Consider the following 21,689-nt stretch of genomic DNA (forward strand, 5'->3'; position numbering starts at 1 on the left):
ACTGTCATCTGCATCGGGACCTGCTTGGCTTCTCCACGGCCCGTCGACCATCCTTCATCCATATCGGGACCTGCTTGGCTTCTCCACGGCCCGCCGACCACCCTTCATCCATCTCGGGACCTGCTTGGCTCCTCCACGGCCCGATCAGCAACCACGCCGAGCTCGAGGATTGAGAGCTATTGAACTCATTGGTAACTAAGACTGTCCCGCTACCCTTTTCCTCAACCAGAGATCAGAACCGAGGGGACCCCTGAGTCCAGACCTCCTTGTATTATATCAACGTAACCTAAGAAGTGCATATAAAGTCTCGTTAACCTTCAATCTTGTGTGGTGTCCGTCTGTGGGGGGGAAGTTACTTATCTGTACAGTCGTTGGAGACGGCTCTCCCTGGAGACCTCTCCCCGTAATCTCGGCCGACCCTCCCGGTCCGTCTAACATTGGTGGCAGCGGTGGGATCCGAATCACCGCATAACGTACAGAGAGTAGCTCACCCCACAACGAACAACAATGTCGACTAAAGAGAGCGGATCAACTGAGAAGTTCCAAATGGAAAAGCTAGAGGAATACAGCCATCGTGAACTAAAGCAGTTCTGCATCGAACTAGGTATCGCTACCACCGGACTAAGTACCAAGGACGATTTTAAGCATGCCCTAGAATCTTGGGCAGAGACCGGGGATGTCGAAGCCCCGGAGCAAAGCACCGCGAAAAAGACCAACACGGCCCCTGAAGAGCAAAGAACGGGTCTCTCGCAAGACGAGATCCAAGAAAGAGAAAAAGCCCGACTACACGAACTTGAAATGGCCCGACTCAAGATGGACATAGAACTCAAATTGGCCGAGCAAAAAATAAACTTAGAGCACCTTCGCCTCCGAGAAGAAAGAGAGGAGAAACAGAGGCAAAGGGAGCTCGAGGAAAAAAGACTAACGTACGAGCACGAGCGGAACCTAGCCGAGATCAACCTGCGCAAACAGAATAAAGAATTAGGGGTGCCCGACAGACCGTCCACCCCCGGGACCACGGACAAAAAAGTGCACATCCCCAAGGATGTGGTCCGAGAATATTTTCGAGAAGACGACATCCAGCAATGGTTTAAAGCATATGAAATCGCGATGACTGCGCACCGGATCGATAGAGCCGACTGGGGAGCCGGCCTATGGGGCAAATTCCTCAATGAGGGCCGCGATACTCTGTTACAGCTCCCAGACCACCAGATGACCTCCTACGACCATATGAAAGCGGCCCTCCTCACTCGCTATGGCCTCACGCCCGAGATGTACCGTCAGAGGTTCCGAGACTGCACACGCATTCCAGGTACAACTTGGGTGGACTATGTAACGTACTTTAGCCGAGCCTTCGAAGGCTGGATCAGAGGGAACAACGTCACGACCTACGAGCAGTTGTTCAATCTGATGGTATGGGAGCATCTGTCCAACAACTGCTTCATTGAACTACGCCAACACCTCCTCGACAGCAAGTTAACCGATCCCCGGCAGCTCGCAGCCGAAGCTGACCGGTGGGAGATCACCCGAGTGGGCCGGAATGGGTCCTACGAGCAGAACAGGAACAACAATGGTCACCACCGATCCAGAGGAGGAGGAGGGGGCCAAGGACGAGGAAGAGACAACACTCCGGCCGCCCCCACTACCAGCACCACCCCCCCGGCCAACCGGGGCAGCACCCCGGCGCGACCGGGATACAGAGCCAATGTTACATGTCACCGATGCCAACGAGTCGGCCACTATGCAAATGACCCAAGCTGCCCGCAGTATCAGAGCCCAAGACCCCGCCAGGTGACCGCCGCGGCACTAGGGGAAGAACAGATCTCCGAGGAACAAGAAACAGACGAGCAAGAGTATCAAGGGTGGGAGCCAGCCGCCATGACTCTCGCGTGCTTAGGGGGAAGAGACATGGTCCCGCGGGTCCCCCTACCCGCTAACACCCAGAAGTACGGCCAATGGGTGAGCATCAATGGACAACGGGCCGAAGCCCTTCGAGACACCGGGGCCAGTGTGACAGCCGTCCGCTGTCATCTGGTGACCCCAGAGCAATATCTACCGAACATTCTCTGCCCTGTACGATCAGCCGACAACTCGGAGAGTCTGTGTCGGATGGCCTGCGTCCCCTTTGAATGGGGAGGGGTCTCCGGCATGTTGAAAGTAACGGTCCGAGACGACGCCCCCGTGGACTGCCTCCTCGGAAATGACCTGGAAAGCTCCCCGTGGGCAGCCGTGGAGCGAAAAGAACACTTGGGGATGTTGGGCGTCCCAGACTGGGCGTGCGTCACCACCCGGTCTATGGCCGCCCGTGCCAACCATCACCCGGAAGAACCAGAATGGCCGGCGCCTCCGCCGCCGGTCGCCCCCGCCGAGACCCCCGACCAGTGCATCCCCCTCGAACCTGCTCAACCTTCCGACCTTGCTAATCTCGACCAGTGGGCTCAAGAAGGGGGGCCCACACAAGAACAATTTCGTCAGGAGCAGAAGACCTGTCCCTCCCTTGAGGGACTCCGACAACAAGCGCTCGCCCAAAGCGCAGGGGATACCTCCGGAGCTCATTGGGTCTACTGGGACAATGACCTACTGTACAGCGAGCAACGAATCGCCGAGCTGGGGGCCAACCGAGTACTAGTGGTGCCACTCCGCTTTAGAGACTTCCTGCTAAATCTGGCCCACGATGTCCCCCTGGCAGGGCACCTGGGACAAGATAAAACCTACAGCCGCCTAGTGACCCACTTCTTCTGGCCAAAAATGAGAAACGATGTGCACCAGCATTGCCGATCTTGCCCCACGTGCCAAGCCAGTGGGAAGAGCGGCCGCAAATTAAAGGCCCCCCTGCAACCCTTTCCCGTAGTCACAACCCCATTTGAGAGGGTCGGAATAGACATTGTGGGACCCCTAGACCCACGTACAAGACAAGGCCATCGCTTCATCCTAGTACTAGTGGACCACGCCACCCGCTACCCTGAGGCTATTCCTCTCCGGACCGTCACAGCCCCAGTGGTCGGCAGGGCCCTGATGGGGATCTTCTCCCGTGTGGGGTTCCCCCGAGAAGTCGTCAGTGACAGAGGCACGAACTTTATTTCCAAATACATGAAGTCCCTCTGGCAACAGTGTGGGGTCACCTACCGCTTCACGACCCCCTATCACCCCCAAGGAAACGGACTTGTTGAACGGTTCAATCGCACACTAAAAGGGATGATCGGGGGATTGGAAGAACCCCTCCGTCGCCAGTGGGACGTGCTGCTGCCGTGCCTCCTCTTCGCCTACCGGGAGGTCCCACAGAAGTCCCTAGGCTTCAGCCCATTCGAGCTGCTCTATGGGCACCCAGTACGGGGGCCACTCAGCCTGATCAAAGAAGGCTGGGAGTTGCCTCCGGCCAAGAGTCCTCCAGATGTCTTCCGGTACCTCCTCACCCTCCGCAACCAGTCCCAGCGGTTCAGAGACCTAGCGAAAGCCAACCTAGAGGCCAGTCAAGAGGACATGAAGAGATGGTATGACCAGAACGCCTCATCTATTGAATTCGAGCCGGGGCAACAGGTCTGGGTAATGTCCCCCACAGAACCGTGCGCCCTCCAAGACAAATGGACGGGACCCTTCAAGGTAATCGAGCGCAAGGGACCCGCCACCTATCTGATCGATATGGAGTCCGCCCGGAATCCGCTCCGAGTCCTCCACACCAACAGACTGAAACCCCACTTTGCACGAACAGAACTCAGCCTCTTGATGGCCACAGACAACGGGGTTGAGGACGACTCCGAGCCTCTCCCTGACCTCTTGCGGACCCAGGAGCAAGACGGCTCCGTGGATGGGGTCCGACTCTCGGAGACCCTCACCCAGGAACAACGCCAAGAGTGCCAAGCCCTCCTATCACGATTTGCCAGCCTGTTCTCCCTCACCCCAGGTGTCACTTCCTGGTGTGTGCACGATGTGGACACCGGAGACAGCCCTCCTATCCGCCACCGGGCCTACCGCGTACCTGATCGGGTACGGGCCTGCATCCAGGCGGAAGTAACTAAGATGCTCACGCTCGGGGTCATCGAGCCCTCCGACAGTCCATGGGCCAGCCCGGTCGTACTGGTCCCCAAAGCAGCCGCCCCCGGAACCACACCCGAACTCCGGTTCTGTGTCGACTACCGGGGCCTGAATGAAGTCACCAGAACGGACGCACACCCCATCCCCCGGGCAGATGAACTGGTCGACCGAATGGGCGCTGCCCGTTACCTCAGCATCTTCGATCTAACGGCAGGCTATTGGCAGATCGGCCTCACACCCCGAGCACAAGAACGTTCTGCCTTCTCCACCCCCGATGGCCACTATCACTTCACGGTCATGCCCTTCGGCATGAAAAATGCCCCAGCGACTTTCCAACGGCTCGTCAATCAGGTCCTGGCGGGGCTCGAAGAGTTCAGCGCCGCCTACCTGGACGACATCGCTGTGTACAGCCACCACTGGACCGAGCACCTCCACCACCTCCAGGCAGTGTTGCAAGCCCTTCAGCGAGCTGGCCTCACGATCAAGGCCAGCAAATGTCAAATTGGACAAGGGTCAGTGACCTACCTCGGACACCAAGTGGGAAGCGGTCTAGTGGCCCCTCTTCAACTGAAAATTGCCGCCATCCAGAACTGGCAACCCCCTAACACTCAAACTGAGGTGCGAGCCTTCCTGGGCCTCACGGGCTACTACCGAAGGTTCGTGAAAGACTATGGTACCATCGTGGGGCCTCTCACCGAACTCACGTCGAAAAATCAGCCCAAGAAGGTGAACTGGACCCCAGAGTGTCAAGCGGCCTTCGAACAGCTAAAGGCCGCCATGTGTTCCGCTCCTGTACTCCAGGCCCCAGACTACAGCCGGGAGTTCGTCGTCCAGACGGACGCCTCCGACCAGGGCATTGGGGCGGTCCTGTCCCAGGTGAACACCGAAGGCCTTGATCAACCGGTGGCCTTCATCAGCCGGAGACTCCTACCACGGGAGCAACGCTGGAGCACCATAGAGAGGGAAGCCTTCGCTGTGGTATGGGCCCTCAAGAAGCTCCGACCCTACCTTTTTGGCACCCACTTCCGGGTGCAGACTGACCACCGACCCCTGCAGTGGTTGATGCATATGCGGGGGGAAAACCCAAAACTGCTACGCTGGTCCATCTCCTTGCAAGGTATGGACTTTACCGTTGAACACCGGCCTGGGTCTGACCACGCCAACGCGGATGGCCTGTCCCGGTTTTTCCGCCTCGACGAAGAGAGTCCCCAAGAGGATGGGTAACTCTCCCCGCCTTCAGCTGGGGGGGACGCATGTTGGACAGGCCACGTGACGGGCCGCTCTCCCCCGGCTCGACCAAGCCCGAGCCAGTCATACAAGCACCACACCCCACCATTGCACGTCCTACGTCCCCTCAGGGACACCTGCCCCCGAGCATGATAACCTCGTGGGTCCGATCCACGGCCGACCCACGCGCCCAGCCCGGGCCGCCATCTTGGACACTTCGCCACGAGGCCGCCTGGCCCCCGATCGACCTCAACCCTGGGCCTAGCCCGGCCTCAGACATTCCGGCACCACCCTCCACCCAGGAGGTGAGCGAGCTACTTGGCCAGTCAATGGGAGAAAGAGGTGTCGATGGTTCTCCCCCGGCCAGTGCCGCTCGCCCATCGCCTCCCCGGGCGCTGGCTCCACCCCCCTGCTGGGTGTCTGGACTCCCTCATCCCGGACCTCCCGACCTCCAAGTGCGAGGGTCCGGACATCAAAGCACGCCAGCCCTATAACTGGGGCAGCTCCAGAACAGGAAGGCAGTTGTATCTTGGAGTCGAGAGACGAAAGAAGAACTCATCCTGGACGGACTACTGGCGCTGCCGTAGCTCTGTCCTGTGCACCATCATCCTGCCTGTTGGCGCTGCCACAGCCGTCGTAACCTTCATCCTTCACCGTCGTCCGGATCTGCTGGCGAGGCCGCGGACCGTTGTAACTGTCATCTGCATCGGGACCTGCTTGGCTTCTCCACGGCCCGTCGACCATCCTTCATCCATATCGGGACCTGCTTGGCTTCTCCACGGCCCGCCGACCACCCTTCATCCATCTCGGGACCTGCTTGGCTCCTCCACGGCCCGATCAGCAACCACGCCGAGCTCGAGGATTGAGAGCTATTGAACTCATTGGTAACTAAGACTGTCCCGCTACCCTTTTCCTCAACCAGAGATCAGAACCGAGGGGACCCCTGAGTCCAGACCTCCTTGTATTATATCAACGTAACCTAAGAAGTGCATATAAAGTCTCGTTAACCTTCAATCTTGTGTGGTGTCCGTCTGTGGGGGGGAAGTTACTTATCTGTACAGTCGTTGGAGACGGCTCTCCCTGGAGACCTCTCCCCGTAATCTCGGCCGACCCTCCCGGTCCGTCTAACAGATGCCTACCTGCACATCCCAATGAACAGGGGCCACAAACACCTCCTCAGATTCATCATCGGAGAATACCACTGCCAGTTCACAACCCTGGCGTTCGGGCTCAAATCTGCACCAAGGGTTCTCACAAAATGCCTCACAACAGTCGCAGCACACCTACGAAGGGAAGGGATACACGTGTACCCTTACCTGGATGACTGGCTGATCAAAGCAAGCTCATACGAAACGTGCAAGCAGCACGCACAGAGAGTGACCAGCACACTGATGAACCTAGGATTCTCCATCCACTGGGGAAAATCCTCCCTGGAACCAGAACAAATAAAAATCTTCCTGGGAGCACAGATCGACACCTTACAGAGCAAGGTGTTCCCCAGCGAGAAGAGAACGATAGCGCTCGTGAGGGAGACGCAGCTCTACCAGAAGGGGCAAGCTCGGACAGTGAGGACAGCGAGCAAAATCATGGGCATGATGGCATCATGCATACACCTAGTGCCAAACGTACGGCTCCACATGAGACCTTTACAGGAATGGTTACAGGAGCAATGGTCACAAGCTACAGGTTGTTGGGAGGATCTAGTGGTTGTAACGCACGCAGTGCAGAAAGAGATGGCATGGTGGAACATGGAGAACATAACCAGGGGGAAGCCTCTGACGCAACCAACGCCAACAGTGACCATTACCACAGACGCGTGCCAGAGGGGATGGGGCGCTCACATGGAGAAACTCAAAAGTAAGAGGCCTGTGGACACCAGCAGATGCGGTCAGATACATACCTGGAGTTGAAGACAATTTTCCTAGCTATAAAGGCCTTCCAAACAAAACTGTTCAACCAGAGAGTGTTGATCCAGACAGACAACACAACAGCAATGTTTTACATCAACAAGCAGGGGGGCACACAATCAGCCCCGCTTTCGAAACTAGAGCAGGAGATATGGAGATGGGCCATCCCACGCAATATAGACCTGTTAGACATGCATCTACCAGGAAAGGACAATGTGGATGCAGTCTGGGTCAGCAGACAGACATCGGCATCCCACGAGTGGGAACTCAATGCACAAGAGACGAGAAGGCTCTTCGACAGGTGGGGGACACCGTCGGTAGACCTATTAGCAACACGCCAGAATGCAAAATGCCAAAACTTCGCATCCAGACAGCCCGGGGAGGGCTCCCTGGGGAATGCCCTATGGATAGACTGGTCCAGAACATTTGCTTACACTTTTCCCCCGCTGATACACGAAGTACTCAGCAAGTGCAGAGAGAGAGCAATATGACCCTGATACTGGTAGCACCACAGTGGGCCAGGCATACATGGTACTCGCAGATCATGGAGATGACACAGAGTGCACCCCACAGATTCGGGAGGAGAAAGGACCTACTCTCCATGCAAAACGGAGAAGTGCTGCACCCAGAGCCAGAGAGCCTGAGCCTCGTAGCGTGACTCCTGAGGACATAGAGTTTGCGCATTTGAAACTGCCAGAAAGCACTCTGAGGGTACTTCGGGAGGCACAAAGACCCAGCACACGGAAGTGCTACGTAGCGAAATGGAAGAGATTTACATTATGGTGCAGGAGGGAAAAGCTACACAATAAGATGAACAAGCATTTACAATGCAATGGTCTCGGCATCATAAGTTAGAGCTATTGGCATTGCTCATGACAATTTTTTTTTTTTAAATCATAAATAAATGGCATGGTCATTTACATTGCCAATAGCTTAATCGTTAAATAAATGGCCTTGTCATTTACAATGCCAATAGCTTAATCGCTCGCAAATTCATTACCTATTGCATTTACACCCACAGAGGCACACACACAAAGCCACCAACACACACACACATACAGAGCCACCCACACAGATCCACGCACACAGTCATTCACATAGAGCCCCCTACACAGAGCCACCCTCACACACAGAGCCACCCACACATTGACACACATTGAGCCACCTACAAAAAAAGCTATCCACACAGAGCCACACACACACACACAGCCACACACACAGAGCCACAGAGACACACACACACACACACACACACACACACACACACACACACACACACACAGCCCCCCCACACACAGAGCCCCCCACACACATAGCCCCCCCCACACACAGAGCCCCCCCACACACAGAGCCCCCCCACACACAGAGCCCCCCACAGAGCCCCCCACACACATAGCCCCCCCCACACACACAGCCCCCCTGCACACCCAGAGCCCCCTCGCACACCCAGAGCCCCCCCACACACACAGAGCCCCCCCACACACACAGAGCTCCCCCCCCACACACAGAGCTCCCCCCCCCACACACAGAGCTCCCCCCACACACACAGAGCTCCCCCCCCACACAGAGCTCCCCCCACATACACCCAGAGCCCCCCCACATACACCCAGAGCCCCCCCACATACACCCAGAGCCCCCCCACATACACCCAGAGCCCCCCCATACACCCAGAGCCCCCCCACACACACCCAGAGCCCCCCACACACACCCAGAGCCCCCCACACACACCCAGAGCCCCCCACACACACCCAGAGCCCCCCACACACACCCAGAGCCCCCACACACACCCAGAGCCCCCCACACACCCAGAGCCCCCCACACCCAGAGCCCCACACACACCCAGAGCCCCACACACACCCAGAGCCCCACACACACCCAGAGCCCCACACACACCCAGAGCCCCCCACACACACCCAGAGCCCCCCACACACACCCAGAGCCCCCCACACACACCCAGAGCGCCACACACACCCAGAGCCACACACACACCCAGAGCCACACACACACACACCCACCCCCACCCAGAGCCACACACACACACACACACCCACCCAGAGCCACACACACACACCCACCCAGAGCCACACACACACACCCACCCAGAGCCACACACACACACCCACCCAGAGCCACACACACACACACCCACCCAGAGCCACACACACACACCCACCCAGAGCCACACACACACACACCCAGAGCCACACACACACACACACACACCCACCCACCCAGAGCCACACACACACACACACACACCCAGAGCCACACACACACACCCACCCAGAGCCACACACACACACCCAGAGCCACACACACACCCAGAGCCACACACACACACCCAGAGCCACATACACACACATGAGAGCAAGCACAGCGAGGGGGCAGGGAAGCAAGTACAGCGAGGGGGCAGGGAAGCAAGCACAGCGAGGGGGCAGGGAAGCAAGCACAGCGAGGGGGCAGGGAAGCAAGCACAGCGAGGGGGCAGGGAAGCAAGCCCAGCGAGGGGGCGGGGAAGCAAGCCCAGCGAGGGGGCAGGGAAGCAAGCCCAGCGAGGGGGCAGGGAAGCAAGCCCAGCGAGGGGGCAGGGAAGCAAGCCCAACGAGGGGGCAGGGATGCAAGCCCAACGAGGGTGCAGGGAAGCAAGCACAGCGAGGGGGCAGGGGAACCAGGGGGCAGGGGAGCAAGCACAGCCAGGGGGCATGGGAACAAGCACTGCCAGGGGGCAGGGAAGCAAGCGCATCCAGGGGGCAGGGAAGCAAGCGCATCCAGGGGGCAGGGAAGCAAGCACAGCCAGGGGACAGGGAAGCAAGCACAGCCAGGGAAGCAAGCACAGCCATGGGGCAGGGAAGCAAACACAGCCAGGGGGCAAGGAATATATGTTCTCTTTTCCTGGGATGCATAATTGTAGCTCATTGAGGTGCTCTTGGCACCTTGCATAAACTGAATAACTTGGACTTCACATTCGTTTTTTTTTCACTTAAGCCCCACAAACACTTCTAACAAGCCTGGACTAAAGGCACCTTTATACATGGTTTTACGCATTTTCCGACCCAGGTATAATTAAAGTAGCTTTTAGCCTTACAAGGACACAAGGGCAGAGACTGCTGGTAACAATTTCAATGAGGCACAGCCTTCCGTCTCACAAGCATCATGTACATGTTTCTCTGGGAAACACCAGCTAGACTTCAGAAAGCACCCCAAGCCAGCACCACCCAGCCTTCAGACAGCACCACACAGACACCATCTCCCAGCCTCAGACATCATCTCCCAGCCTTCAGAAAGCACCCCCAGCCTTCAGAAATTACCACACAGCCTCAGACAGCACCCCCCAGCCTTCGGACAGAACCCTCCCAGCCAGCACCTCCTAGCAAGCACCTCCCAGCCCACACCAGCCTTAAACAACCAAGTGGAAGCCGAAGGCCTCCCACACAAGACTGTTGGTGCCTCGCTGAGGATGTAATGTTCAAACAGCCCTGCCCACAAAACATGCCCAACCTTACAGCTGCCCACACCGAGACAGAAGTTTCAACCCGCACCCAACACAGGGCGAATAAAGGATGCATTGAATATGAGTGCATCAAACAGAATGACAGGGGATTACTAGCCACGCCATGTGCCACGGGCTCGCGGAAGCATCTGCTGCAGCCTCTAGTCAGACCCACCGGAAGGTGCAAACATATTACTGGCCCCTCTGACCACACTCTGCCACAAAGCCAGCCCGCGCTCTGAAAGGCACACTTTGGACCACCGAAAGTTCAGCCATCCCCCCCTTCTAGGAAATATATTGTGAGCTGCGCACGGCTAATTAACAGTCCTGATAAATTCACGTATTTCCGTATAGGTATATAGGTGGAAGGACTGAGTCGAGGGCAGGGTCTCCAAGGGCCTTGAAGTGAGGCCTCCACTCAGCCCTCCGGCCTCGTCCGCTTCGCCCCAGCGCCAATATTTGCCTCTTCCGTTTGCTCTGGGCCCATGGAGACACAGCTGTGGACGGCAGACGCTGTGTTAGACAAGCATTGATACCTCCCGGGAGGAGTGCGCGCAGGGAACATTAGAGAAGGGACGGAGTTACTTCAGAATTCTAGCTAAGGCTGGGAAGGAGTGCAGCCGCCACACCCAAGATAAAACTGCGGCTTTCATAGCGCTTAACAACCCCTTCAGCATCCAGCCGCATGTCAAATCGAATATTGTGCAACTCAGTTAAGTTGTTTTATTAAAATCAGAAAGATGAAAGGCCGAGCCGCTCGTGCCGGTGGTGACAAGCGCTCCTCTCTCCCGCACACACATAGGCCTCTTTCTCACACATGCACATCTCTTACACAGCTCTCACACACACCTCAATCATACACACCCATACACTTCTCATACACACACCACTCTCTCACACACACTACAACTCTTACCACTCTCGCATACACACATACTACTCTCGCACACACGCATACACCGGTTTCTCTTTCTCTCTCCCCTTCCCCACTTATCTGAAGCGCAGTAGCGGCTAAACCCAGTAAACTATGTGTATAAAGGCGTATGATGTTCGTTGCTGTTTCAATAATAATCGCCGCTGTGAGACTGCAGTTGCATCTCTATGGAGGTGGCAATGGGGATACTCAGTTTCTGAAAAAACTTTTTCCGAGGGCTCGGCGTGTAATAATGCCTCCGTGGGAGAAGGGTCAGTGCTCCGCAGGTCACAGTGAGGCCACGGGTTCGAATCCAACCCCCCCGATTGTGATAAACAATAATGTCATTTTAAATGTAACAAATCTTTATGTTGTGCAAATAATTCGTGCCTTAAGAACATTTCCGGGTTTAGAACATTTCCAAACTTACTGCAAGCCCCCACAGTCAAAAGAAATGATCATAGCGTTACAAGAGAGCTGGCAAGGTAGCTCAGTCGGGAAGTGCCTGCTGCAGCGGTCTTTGTGTAAACTACGTGTCAACATTGTGAAGCGGGGCAGGTGTGTCCAAGCCTCCCCTCCTTCTGAGGTCAAACCAGCTCCCCGTTAAGATGGGTAATACTATATTGTGAGCTGCGCACGGCTAATTAACAGTCCTGATAAATTCACGTATTTCCGTGTGGGTGGGTGGAAGGGCTGAGTCGAGGGCAGGGTCTCAGAGGGCCTTGAAGTGAGGCCTCCACTCAGCCCTCCGGCTTCGTCCGCTTCGCACCAGCGCCAATATTTGCCTCTTCAGTTTGCTCTGGGCCCATGGAGACCCAGCCGTGGATGGCGGACGCTGTGTTAGACAAGCATTGATACCTCCCGGGAGGAGGGCATGCAGGGAACATGAGAGAAGGGACGGAGTTACTTCAGAATTCTAGCCAAGGCAGGGAAGGAGTGCAGCCGCCACACCCAAGATAAAACCTCAGCTTTCATAGCGCTTAACAACCCCTTCAGCATCCAGCCGCATGTCAAATCGAATATTGTGCAACTCAGTTAAGTTGTTTTATTAAAATCAGAAAGATGAAAGGCCGAGCCGCCCCTGCCGGTGGTGACAAGCGCACCTCTCTCCCGCACACGCATAGGCCTCTTTCTCACACATTGTTGCCTTTGCCTTACTTTGCCATGTGTTGCTTTCTTTCAAAAGTTAGTGCACATGCACTCAAGCGCACACACTATATTGAGAGCATTTTTTGCTGCTTACCTTCATGTGCATGCACGGGCCCTGCTTCTGCTCCTCAGGTGCACCTGCTTCGTTTAGAGGTCCGGCCTCAACTACTAGAGCGGGAACCTGGGAACTGGAGCCTAGCAGTGCCTCAGAATGGGCCCAGCGATGCGTGCCGGAGTCCATGCTGACACACTGACACTGAGCATGCGCTAGCTTTCAGCCTCCTGCTTCCTCCAACCCTTTCCAAACTACGACAAGCTGGTGATGAGTGAGGAGACAGACTAACCGGCCTGTAGACTCACGCACTGTAATGCTGGAGCCTGAAGCGCGTGAGTTATCTTTAGCAAAAACACTGCACTGCTGCCTCACACACGGGGAGGCACTGAGGCATGGCAGGCCCTGAGGCCAGGACTTGGACTTGCTCAGCCCTGGACAATCTGTCAGATGCAGGCGCATGCGCTCGCGGCAGTTATCAGACAGATGTTTCTGCAGGCCTCCGGCTGCTCGATCCTTCTGAGGCTCAGCATGTTTCTACTATATTAACCCTGAATAATTAATATTTCAGAAGGCATCAAACAGTAATCCTAAAGCAAGATGGAACCTTTAACAAGCAGTGGGAACAACAGACGCCCCAAGCTCGCGCTCACAAAAACAAAATGGCGGCCGCAAAGCTCCTAACATTTTCGGGTTCGGGGGCGTGTTTTGGCGTTCTGAGTGACTGATGACGTCACAGGTGGAAAGAACACCAAAAACACGCCCCCGAATCCGAAAGAGACCGGGCTTGTTTGTAGTGACGCCTGTCTCCTCCAATGGCTGGCCTCCGTTTAGGAAGCCAGCCAATGGAGGAGAGAAGAGGAGAGAGGCGGGTTCAAGCCCCCATACTCCAAATCATTAAATCTCCGACCGGAGACTGCGCAACCGCAGCCTTTAGGTCCTCGACCTAAAAAGGACTCAACTGTGCTAAAGTACCCCCCGCACCTGCTCGACAAAAATCTGAGCTCATCCTCACTGAGGGTTTCTTGGCAGCGACAGCAGAAAGGATCGCACCGCCAAAGAGGGTGCCACCACCTGCATGGAACCTTAACCTAGTCCTGACGGAACTCATAAAGGAACCTTTCGAACAGATTCACAAGGCCTCCCTAGAAATGCTGACCATGAAACCAGTTTTCCTGGTAGCAATCACTTCACTGCGCAGAGTGAGCGAACTGCAGGCACTAACACTACAGGAACCCTACATACAGATACACAGCGATAAGGTGGTGATGAGAACGGACCCACACTTCATGCCAAAGGTGGTGCCAGAAAGATGAGGCTGGAGAGATAAGGTGGTTGAAACAAAGATAATACTTGGAAAAGAAGCCTTAAAGGTTAAAGTGGTGAAAGAACTTTAGTTGAACATTGCCATAACTTCGGTAACAAGACGAACACGAGAAAAAAGAATCCGAAGATGGTGCCCAGGAGTAGGAGCTTCTGCAGGAAGCGTGCCGACGTCACAGGAAATACACCAAAGGTGGGACGTCGACGCCCATCTGGGCTACGAATAAAAAAAAAAAAGAGAAAAGACTACGAATCCGGACCCAACCACAAGACCGCGGAATAATGCACAGCATAGTGAATCCAGAAAGATCATCAAGCTGCAAAACTACACCGACAGGTAAACTATTCGATCTCTACCTTGGAGGTTGTAACCGGTTTTGGTAGAGGATTGCAGGCAATGTATACGTGCAGACTGGCATGTTAGATGGGCACTGTTAGCTTGGTCCAGTTGCTGGACCAGGAGGACAGGCCAGGGAAGTACCCAGATGACCAAAACACAACAGCACCCCAGTTTTTTTCCTGCGCAGGGTTTGGGGTTACACCAGTATGGGGAGACCTCTTTAAGTTTTCAACCCTGCAAAAAATATTTAAGGTGCAGCAAAATATGTCTGCAGGGTTGCAATTAGGAGAGTAATTACTCTATTGCATGTCTGTGGGCTGTTGATGAGCTCTGGGTATACGCACCAACTCCATACCCACTCTTTCTAGTTGTGTAGAAATTGCTCTTTTCATAAAAGAGCATGATTAACATGCAGAATTCCTCTGAATACTGTTTAGTGATTTAATTTATTTTTGTTATCCCAGATCACAGGATCCCCCGGTTCAACAGTCAACAAGTGGCAGTACTGCCACTGCCACCACCACTGCACCGCCAAGCAACACAACCACCACCAACACAACAACAACATCCTCAAACAGCAGCCCTTTTAGTATGGGTAAGGTTTCTTTGTGTTTGAGAGTTTAATACTAAATTCCTTATTGGAATGTGTATGAAAGGAGAGTTTGGGAAAACTAAAATACATTTAGCCTAATATTTATAAATGCCTGTTATTGTATTTACAGTTTCTAATCTTACAGTTTTCCTGGCTTTTTTGATAATCATCAGATTTTCTCAGAAGTAATGTTGAGGCCTCTTCTTGGCATCCCAGATTACTGGCCAACAACCGTTATGGTTACTGTCCTGCCGCCACAGTACTATTGCATTCAAAGTGAATAACCAACTTTTCAGTTTTAGCACTTGATTCTTTCATAGTAGCTGTTTCATTTTACATGCTAACTACAGATGGAAATCTTAAAACTTAAGTGTTTAGCAGATAGACAACCAAACCTGCTTCCCAATTTTTTTTTTTTTAAAGACCTTTATTGTACAATTATGCACTGACACAGCATAGAGCCTACAACCCCGAGGGCCGGCCGCGTTATGCACAGTTACCTTTTTACCATTGTCTGAGTAACATCCCTTCAGCTGACATCCCTGGGGTCCGGCGGCGTGGTAAAGTAAGGTGTACACAGATCAGCCAGATTAGTGTTCCGGATAGCTTATAGGTCTATGGTTTTTCTTTTATTTAAAATGTTATTGATCGAAAGCAGAGGAAATATTTATCAAAACAATCACAGTTACAATCTCGTCATAGAGCACGTATAGTACAGCTGTAACCACTATCACAATTACAGAGGGATGGTATGCCTGGTCATTTCCATGTCTGCTGAGGGGGAAGTACTCAATTCGCCTCTATAGGCATTCCATCGACCCCATTTCTTATCCCAAACTCCAGGGCATCCCCATATCTTGTAAACCGTTTTTTCAGACCGCATGCACATGTCCATAGCGGCCACCCATCTAATCAGGAGCGGTTTGTGTGGTGAGCCCCACTGCATGGCTACCTCACGCTTCAATAAGAGGAAGCTTAGAGCCGCCCATCGTTGTTCTATTGCAGTTAAATCCGTGGGGTCCCATACATTGAGAAGAGCACATTTGGGGGTCAGAGGGACTGGTTTCCCTAGTGCATCGATCATTTTCTGAACGGCGCGGTTCCAGTGGTCTTGGACCGCTGGGCATTCCCACAGAATGTGATAGAAGGTACCAGTTAGACCACAATTACGGAGGCAGAGATCAGATGATCGGCCTATTCTGGCTAGAAGAGGACCAGACATGTATGTTCTGTGCAATATTTTTAGCTGTATTAATCTGAATCTATGATTGATGGCTGATTCGCGCGGGGACATTGATGCCGACTGCCACTCAACTTCATCTAGGACTCCGATGTCGATCTGCCATTTATCTAGCAGAAGGTGAAAAGTGTTTGGCATATTGTTGCATAATTTACGGTAAGTGCAGGATATTGCTTAGGCCTGAAGGGGTTCTGATAAGAGTCTGTCTTCAAGGGGCGAGGATTGTGGGAGAGAAGAGAGGTCCGGGACGCTGGTGAGTATGGCGTGTTTAATTTGGAGGTATCCGAAAGTCTCGGAATGTGCCATGTCGTATGTGTTTTGCAGCTCTTTGAATGTCAGCAATTTGCCCTTGTGAAGCATGTCGCTAATGGTGGATATGCCAAGTGTGTCCCATTTATCAAAGCCTCGATAATGACAAAGGGTGCCTAGTTTTTATGAGGTCCAAAGTGGGGTGGACAGTGTGAGGGTGTTAGTCCATCCGAGTCGTTTTTTGCACAGTGCCAAATTGATATTGTCTGGGACATCGGGCCTATATATCGGGTTCGGGAATGTTTGCCGTAAAGAGCCTCGAGGTAGCCACCACGGCCTGTCTGGTATTTCTCTAAGTGAAAAGCAGGGTTTGTGGGCGAACCGTAGATCCATGATTTGGTGGCGACCAACTGAGTGGCCCAATAATAAAGGCGGACATTGGCAAGGGCAATACCTCCATCGTACCACCCTTGCGTGAGTGAGATGAGAGCAATGCGGGGAGAACCGCCATCCCATAGAAGGAGGCGGAGGTCTCCTTCGATTAAGTTGAAATAGGAGTCCACTATGGGGAATGGGCTATTTTGTAGGGCTTATAGGAATTGAGGGAGCGCAAGCATCTTAAATAGGGCAGCTCTACCTGGGAGAGAGAGGGGGAGCGTTCTCCAATGTGAGATGTCGGTCTGGAGTCTCTGGAGTGGTCCTTTAAGGTTACAATCATGGAATAATTGGGGGTCCGGGGTGACAAAAATTCCCAAATATTTAAATCCGTCTCGGGCGATTTCAATTGAGTAGCCTCGCGGGAGGGGCGGGGGTGGACCATGTAGAACATAGAGCACTGATTTAGACCAATTAATAGAGAAGCCCGAGTATTTGCCAAAGTTGGTGACCACATGTAGCAGGCTGTTAAGGGAGGACTTGGGGGAGGAGATATATACGAGGATGTCATCTGCGTACAGCGAAATCTTGTCGACCGTGTCAGCATTCCATCAGAGGCCTCGGATGGAATTGTCGGTTCTAATCCAATGGGCTAGGGGTTCAAGGGTAAGTGTAAACAACGGGGGTGGAAAGACGGCATCCCTGTCTTGTACCTCTGTGCAAGGGAAAAGCGCCTGGACGTATGTCCATTGACATAAACCTGTCCCCAGAGATCAGTGTAGAGTAGTCGGATCCACTGTATAAATTTGGGACCAAAGCCATAGCGGAGGTGCACCTCAAAGAGGTAAAACCATTCGATAGAATCGAAGGCAAGTGTTGAGTCAAGGGAAAGGATAGCTGCATCTTCTCGAAGATGTGGTATCCTGCTCATGACATTGTGGACTCGGCTGAGGTTGAGCGCAGTAATGCGGCCCGGTTAAAACCCGACTGATCTTCGTGTATCAAGGCGGGGAGAACTGTCATGAGTCTGGTGGCAAGGAGCTTAGCAAGGACTTTTACTTCAGTGTTGATAAGAGAGATAGGTCGGTAGGAGCTGCAGTCAGCAGCCGGTTTATTGGGCTTACGAATGACCACTATCGATGCCAACCCTTGATCTAGCGGCAGGCATCCGACATCACGGCTCTCTTCGAACATTGCTTTAAGGTGTGGGAGGACCTCACCCGCCATGCCCTTCAGGAACTCAATTGGGACGCCGTTGGGGCCCATAGCTTTGCCTGATTGAATGGCAAACAAGGCATTTCCAACTTCCTCCGTCGTGAGGTCAGCCTCCAACTCCTGTCATCGGGCTCGGAAAGAGTAGGAAGCCTCATTTCGGCTTGGAGCAGTTTAGATTCTTCCGCGTTGTAGTGGGCTCTGGCGGTTTAAATACCTTCTAGGTGGGTAGCAAAGGCCTCCGCTATATCGCCCGGGTCCGTGACAGTAGACTGATCTGGCAGGGTCAATTCTCGGATCCAACGGGAACCTTGTTCACGTTTTTTCGAGCCACGCAAGCATTTTGCCTGCTCTGTCCCCCAGCTTGTAGACGCGATGACGGGTTTTCAAGAGCTTGGCTTGCGCCTTTTCGAGATCTAGTGCTTTATACTCTAATTGTTTCGCGCGAAGGCGGGCCGTTGTTTTGTCTGTGGGATTCGTGTTGTGGAGGGATTCTAGGTTGGTAAGGTCTGTTTCTACTTGTAGCAGGTGTTCATTTTGCTTGTGGATGTAGCCAGTTTTGAGGGCTAGCGCTTTACCCTTGATCACTGCCTTGTATGCCTCACATATCGTTATGGCCGAAGCCACGGAGCCCACGTTTTCGGCAAAGTAGTATTCGGTGTGTTCGAGCAAGCAATCTTTTATGTCAGGGATTTTTAAGAGCCAGGGCGTGATTATTATGGGGCCGCGTGTCTTTTGACGGTGGTGCGTGAACTTCACAGTGAGTGGGGAGTGGTCGGAGATGCCTCTAGGGCGCCCCTCCGGGTGGCGAAAGAACTCCAAATCAGCAGTGGGAGAGAATAAGTAGTCTATGCGAGAGCTGCTGTTATGAGCGTTGGAGTAGTGTGTGTATAGTATGAGGTAGTTGGGTGTGACGGCGCCACAAGTCTTCGAGCCCCATTGTTTGTGTGAAGTCAAATAGGTCTGAGCTCGACTTGTGTGAAGGACGTTGGGGGTGCCGATCTCTGGCATCATTCATTGTCATATTAAAATCGCCGCCGATAAGCAGGGGTCCCTGTGGGAGATCGAGCATTAGTCGCTGTAGGGTCTGTGCCTAGAGCTGGAGGGATGTAGACTGAAATGACATTTAGTGGTTTGCCTTACCAGGTGGCCTCCACTACGGCGAAGCGACCCAGGGGGTCGGCCCATGTCAGGGCCACATTCCTTCGCACCAGGATACCGGTGCCCCTGGACCAGAGGTGAAACCTGCGTGCACGAGTAATTTATATCCACCCCGGTGTAGTGCTTGGCACGCATTGCCCATTAGGTGCGTTTCTTGGAGGAGAACCAGGTCTGGAGAATGTCGTTTGAGATACTGCATGACCACCCCTCTTTATCCTGTTTACAAGGCCGTTAACGTTCGATGTCATGACGGCAAGGGACGTTGTCGAGGGGGGTGTCATGGTGGCCTAAATAATTGAGATTGTGCACGGATCAATGGTTTGTGGTGCAATGAGTGCAGCTTGTAGGAAATGACTCTAAGGGAGGGAGCTACTGTGGAGCATTCGCGAGGCCCAGCATAACCACATTTTGGGCAGTAAGTGTATCGTGATGGCATATGGCGATGTGTAGCCGGGCTTGTAATTAAGAAGTCGCAATAGGTAGCGCGTGGGGTCGTGGCATGCTGTGTGACACGCTCCATGATCAAGAATTCTCTGCAACGAGTGAGCAAAAACAAAAAAAGAAACCATATCAGTTCCTTCATCAACTTCCCAACCCTCCCAAACCCACCTCCTTACTGTTTCCCCCCGTCAACCCCCCTCCCTGCGTCCCTGCCCGCGGACTTGAAACTATCCACTCCCCAACTAGGCAGAGTGCCTGTCGCCCACCCGGACATTGATGAGGTGCGTGGAGAGCCGAAGGTGCCCTCGTCTGCTATTAACAGGATGATATCGTCTAGTGCAATTAGAAACAACTGAAATCAGCAGTAGCATTCACATAGTAGAAGTTATTAATAACACGTAAGCCCAGGTCAGTCCTGCGCCCAGGGTCTCATGGAGATCGACCCAAGTGGGGGACATCGTCAGAAAGCACCGCTTAGTGTACCCATGTAGTATTCAACAATTAACATAGGAAGGATAGTCAGAATCTGTAACCATTCCCATCTTCCTTGAGCATATCGTTTATCACCCCGTAATATTTGAGAAATGGCTTCCGGGGCCAAGCAACGTTCCCCCTATAAGGGTACTAGGAGAGTAAGTGCCCTACCTGAGAGTAGTCAGTTAGAACAGTATAATTTATAGGCCATTTGAAAACAACAGGCGAAGCAACCCATATTGAAAGAGAAAATCAGCAAAGGATACATAGGAGTTAGGCGTGATTCAAGTACGAGGTGGACTGTTTTCCAGCCAAATGGGTCTCTGAGCAACAGGGTCCGGTATGTAGCTTCGATCCAGGAATACAGTCTGAAGGTCGAAACGGCGATGAGGTCACCGCTTGGGAAACAGGATGTAGCGGCTGAAGGCCGCCATGAAGGACTTTGAGAACCCCAGGAGCAAGGGAATCATGGCGGGCCGATAAAGGGGTGATGACCCACTTTGAGGAGGTCAGCGTGTAGTCTCATGGCGGGTAGGAGCAGCGTCACAAATGGTGTAGAGCCAGCCGGCTCAAGGAAAAGTGGTCTAACTGTTCGATCCATCTTGGACTCTTGGGTCTTTACTCTTCCTGCGCGTTGTCTGTGAACAGGTCCTGACTTTCCGGTGGCACCACTTCGTCACAGCGATCTGCGGATTTCTTGCGCCGATTTTGGGTGGAAGTCGACTGGCGCCATCCCTCAAGCCAGTCTATTCGTAAAGGCGGCCCGGCTCGTGCCGTTTGGAGGATAACACCACGGTCACGGAAGTTGAACACACGGGCCACGATGGGGCGGGGGGAGGGTGCGCCCGGCTTTGGTCTACCCCCCCGTACTCTGTGGGCCCTTTCTATGGAAAAATAGTTGGAGAGGTGCTTTGGTTGAAGGTGTTGCAGGACCAATTGCAGGACCAATTTCTCCACGAAGAGGTCAGTAGCCGGCTCCTCAAGGCGCTCTGGAACACCCAGGATGCGGAGGTTGTTGCGCCGAGCGCTTCCTTCATAGTCGTCAAGGAGCACCTCCATCTGGTGTTGTTGTTTCTGTAGTTGGGTTACCTGCTGTTGCAGTGTGGAGGTATCATCGACAAGTGCCTGGGTTTTTATTTCAGTGTCTTTCACTTTAGAGTCCATTTTTCGAAGGTCTGCACGTAACTATGTCACTTCTATGTTTACCGAATCAATGCAGGTTTCCAGTGAGGAGCGGACCCCCGCAATTGCTTCCACGACATCGTCCAGGGTGGGGGAGGGCCTCACCTATGGAGGGGGGGTCGCTGCTTTAAGGGTAGCCGTGTCCTTAGGTTCCCCCTTGGAGCCCCATGATAATTTGTTGAGTTGCCTTTGTTTGGAAGGCCGATTTCCTTTATTGGAGGCCATCGTGAGATTAGGCCTTGTAGGGGGTTGTGGCTGGAGGAGGAGGAGGATGGGGGGGGGGGGAGCTTCTCGTTGTTGATCCGGGGGGGACAGGGAAGCGTACCCCAC

General features: G+C 53.7%; 1 protein-coding gene across 1 annotated transcript in view; it reads left to right on the forward strand.

The window, feature by feature from the left end:
• Nucleotides 1-21,689, forward strand: part of UBQLN1 (ubiquilin 1) — a 564,657-nt gene that overhangs the window by 103,143 nt on the left and 439,825 nt on the right. The window contains exon 3 of the mRNA XM_086961317.1: nt 14,898-15,028. Coding sequence (XP_086817443.1) covers nt 14,898-15,028 — 131 coding nt within the window. The remainder of the gene's footprint in view (nt 1-14,897; nt 15,029-21,689) is intronic.

This window comes from Lissotriton vulgaris, chromosome 3_1 (assembly GCF_964263255.1).
Source record: "Lissotriton vulgaris chromosome 3_1, aLisVul1.2, whole genome shotgun sequence".
NCBI classification, from domain to species: Eukaryota; Metazoa; Chordata; class Amphibia; order Caudata; family Salamandridae; genus Lissotriton; species Lissotriton vulgaris.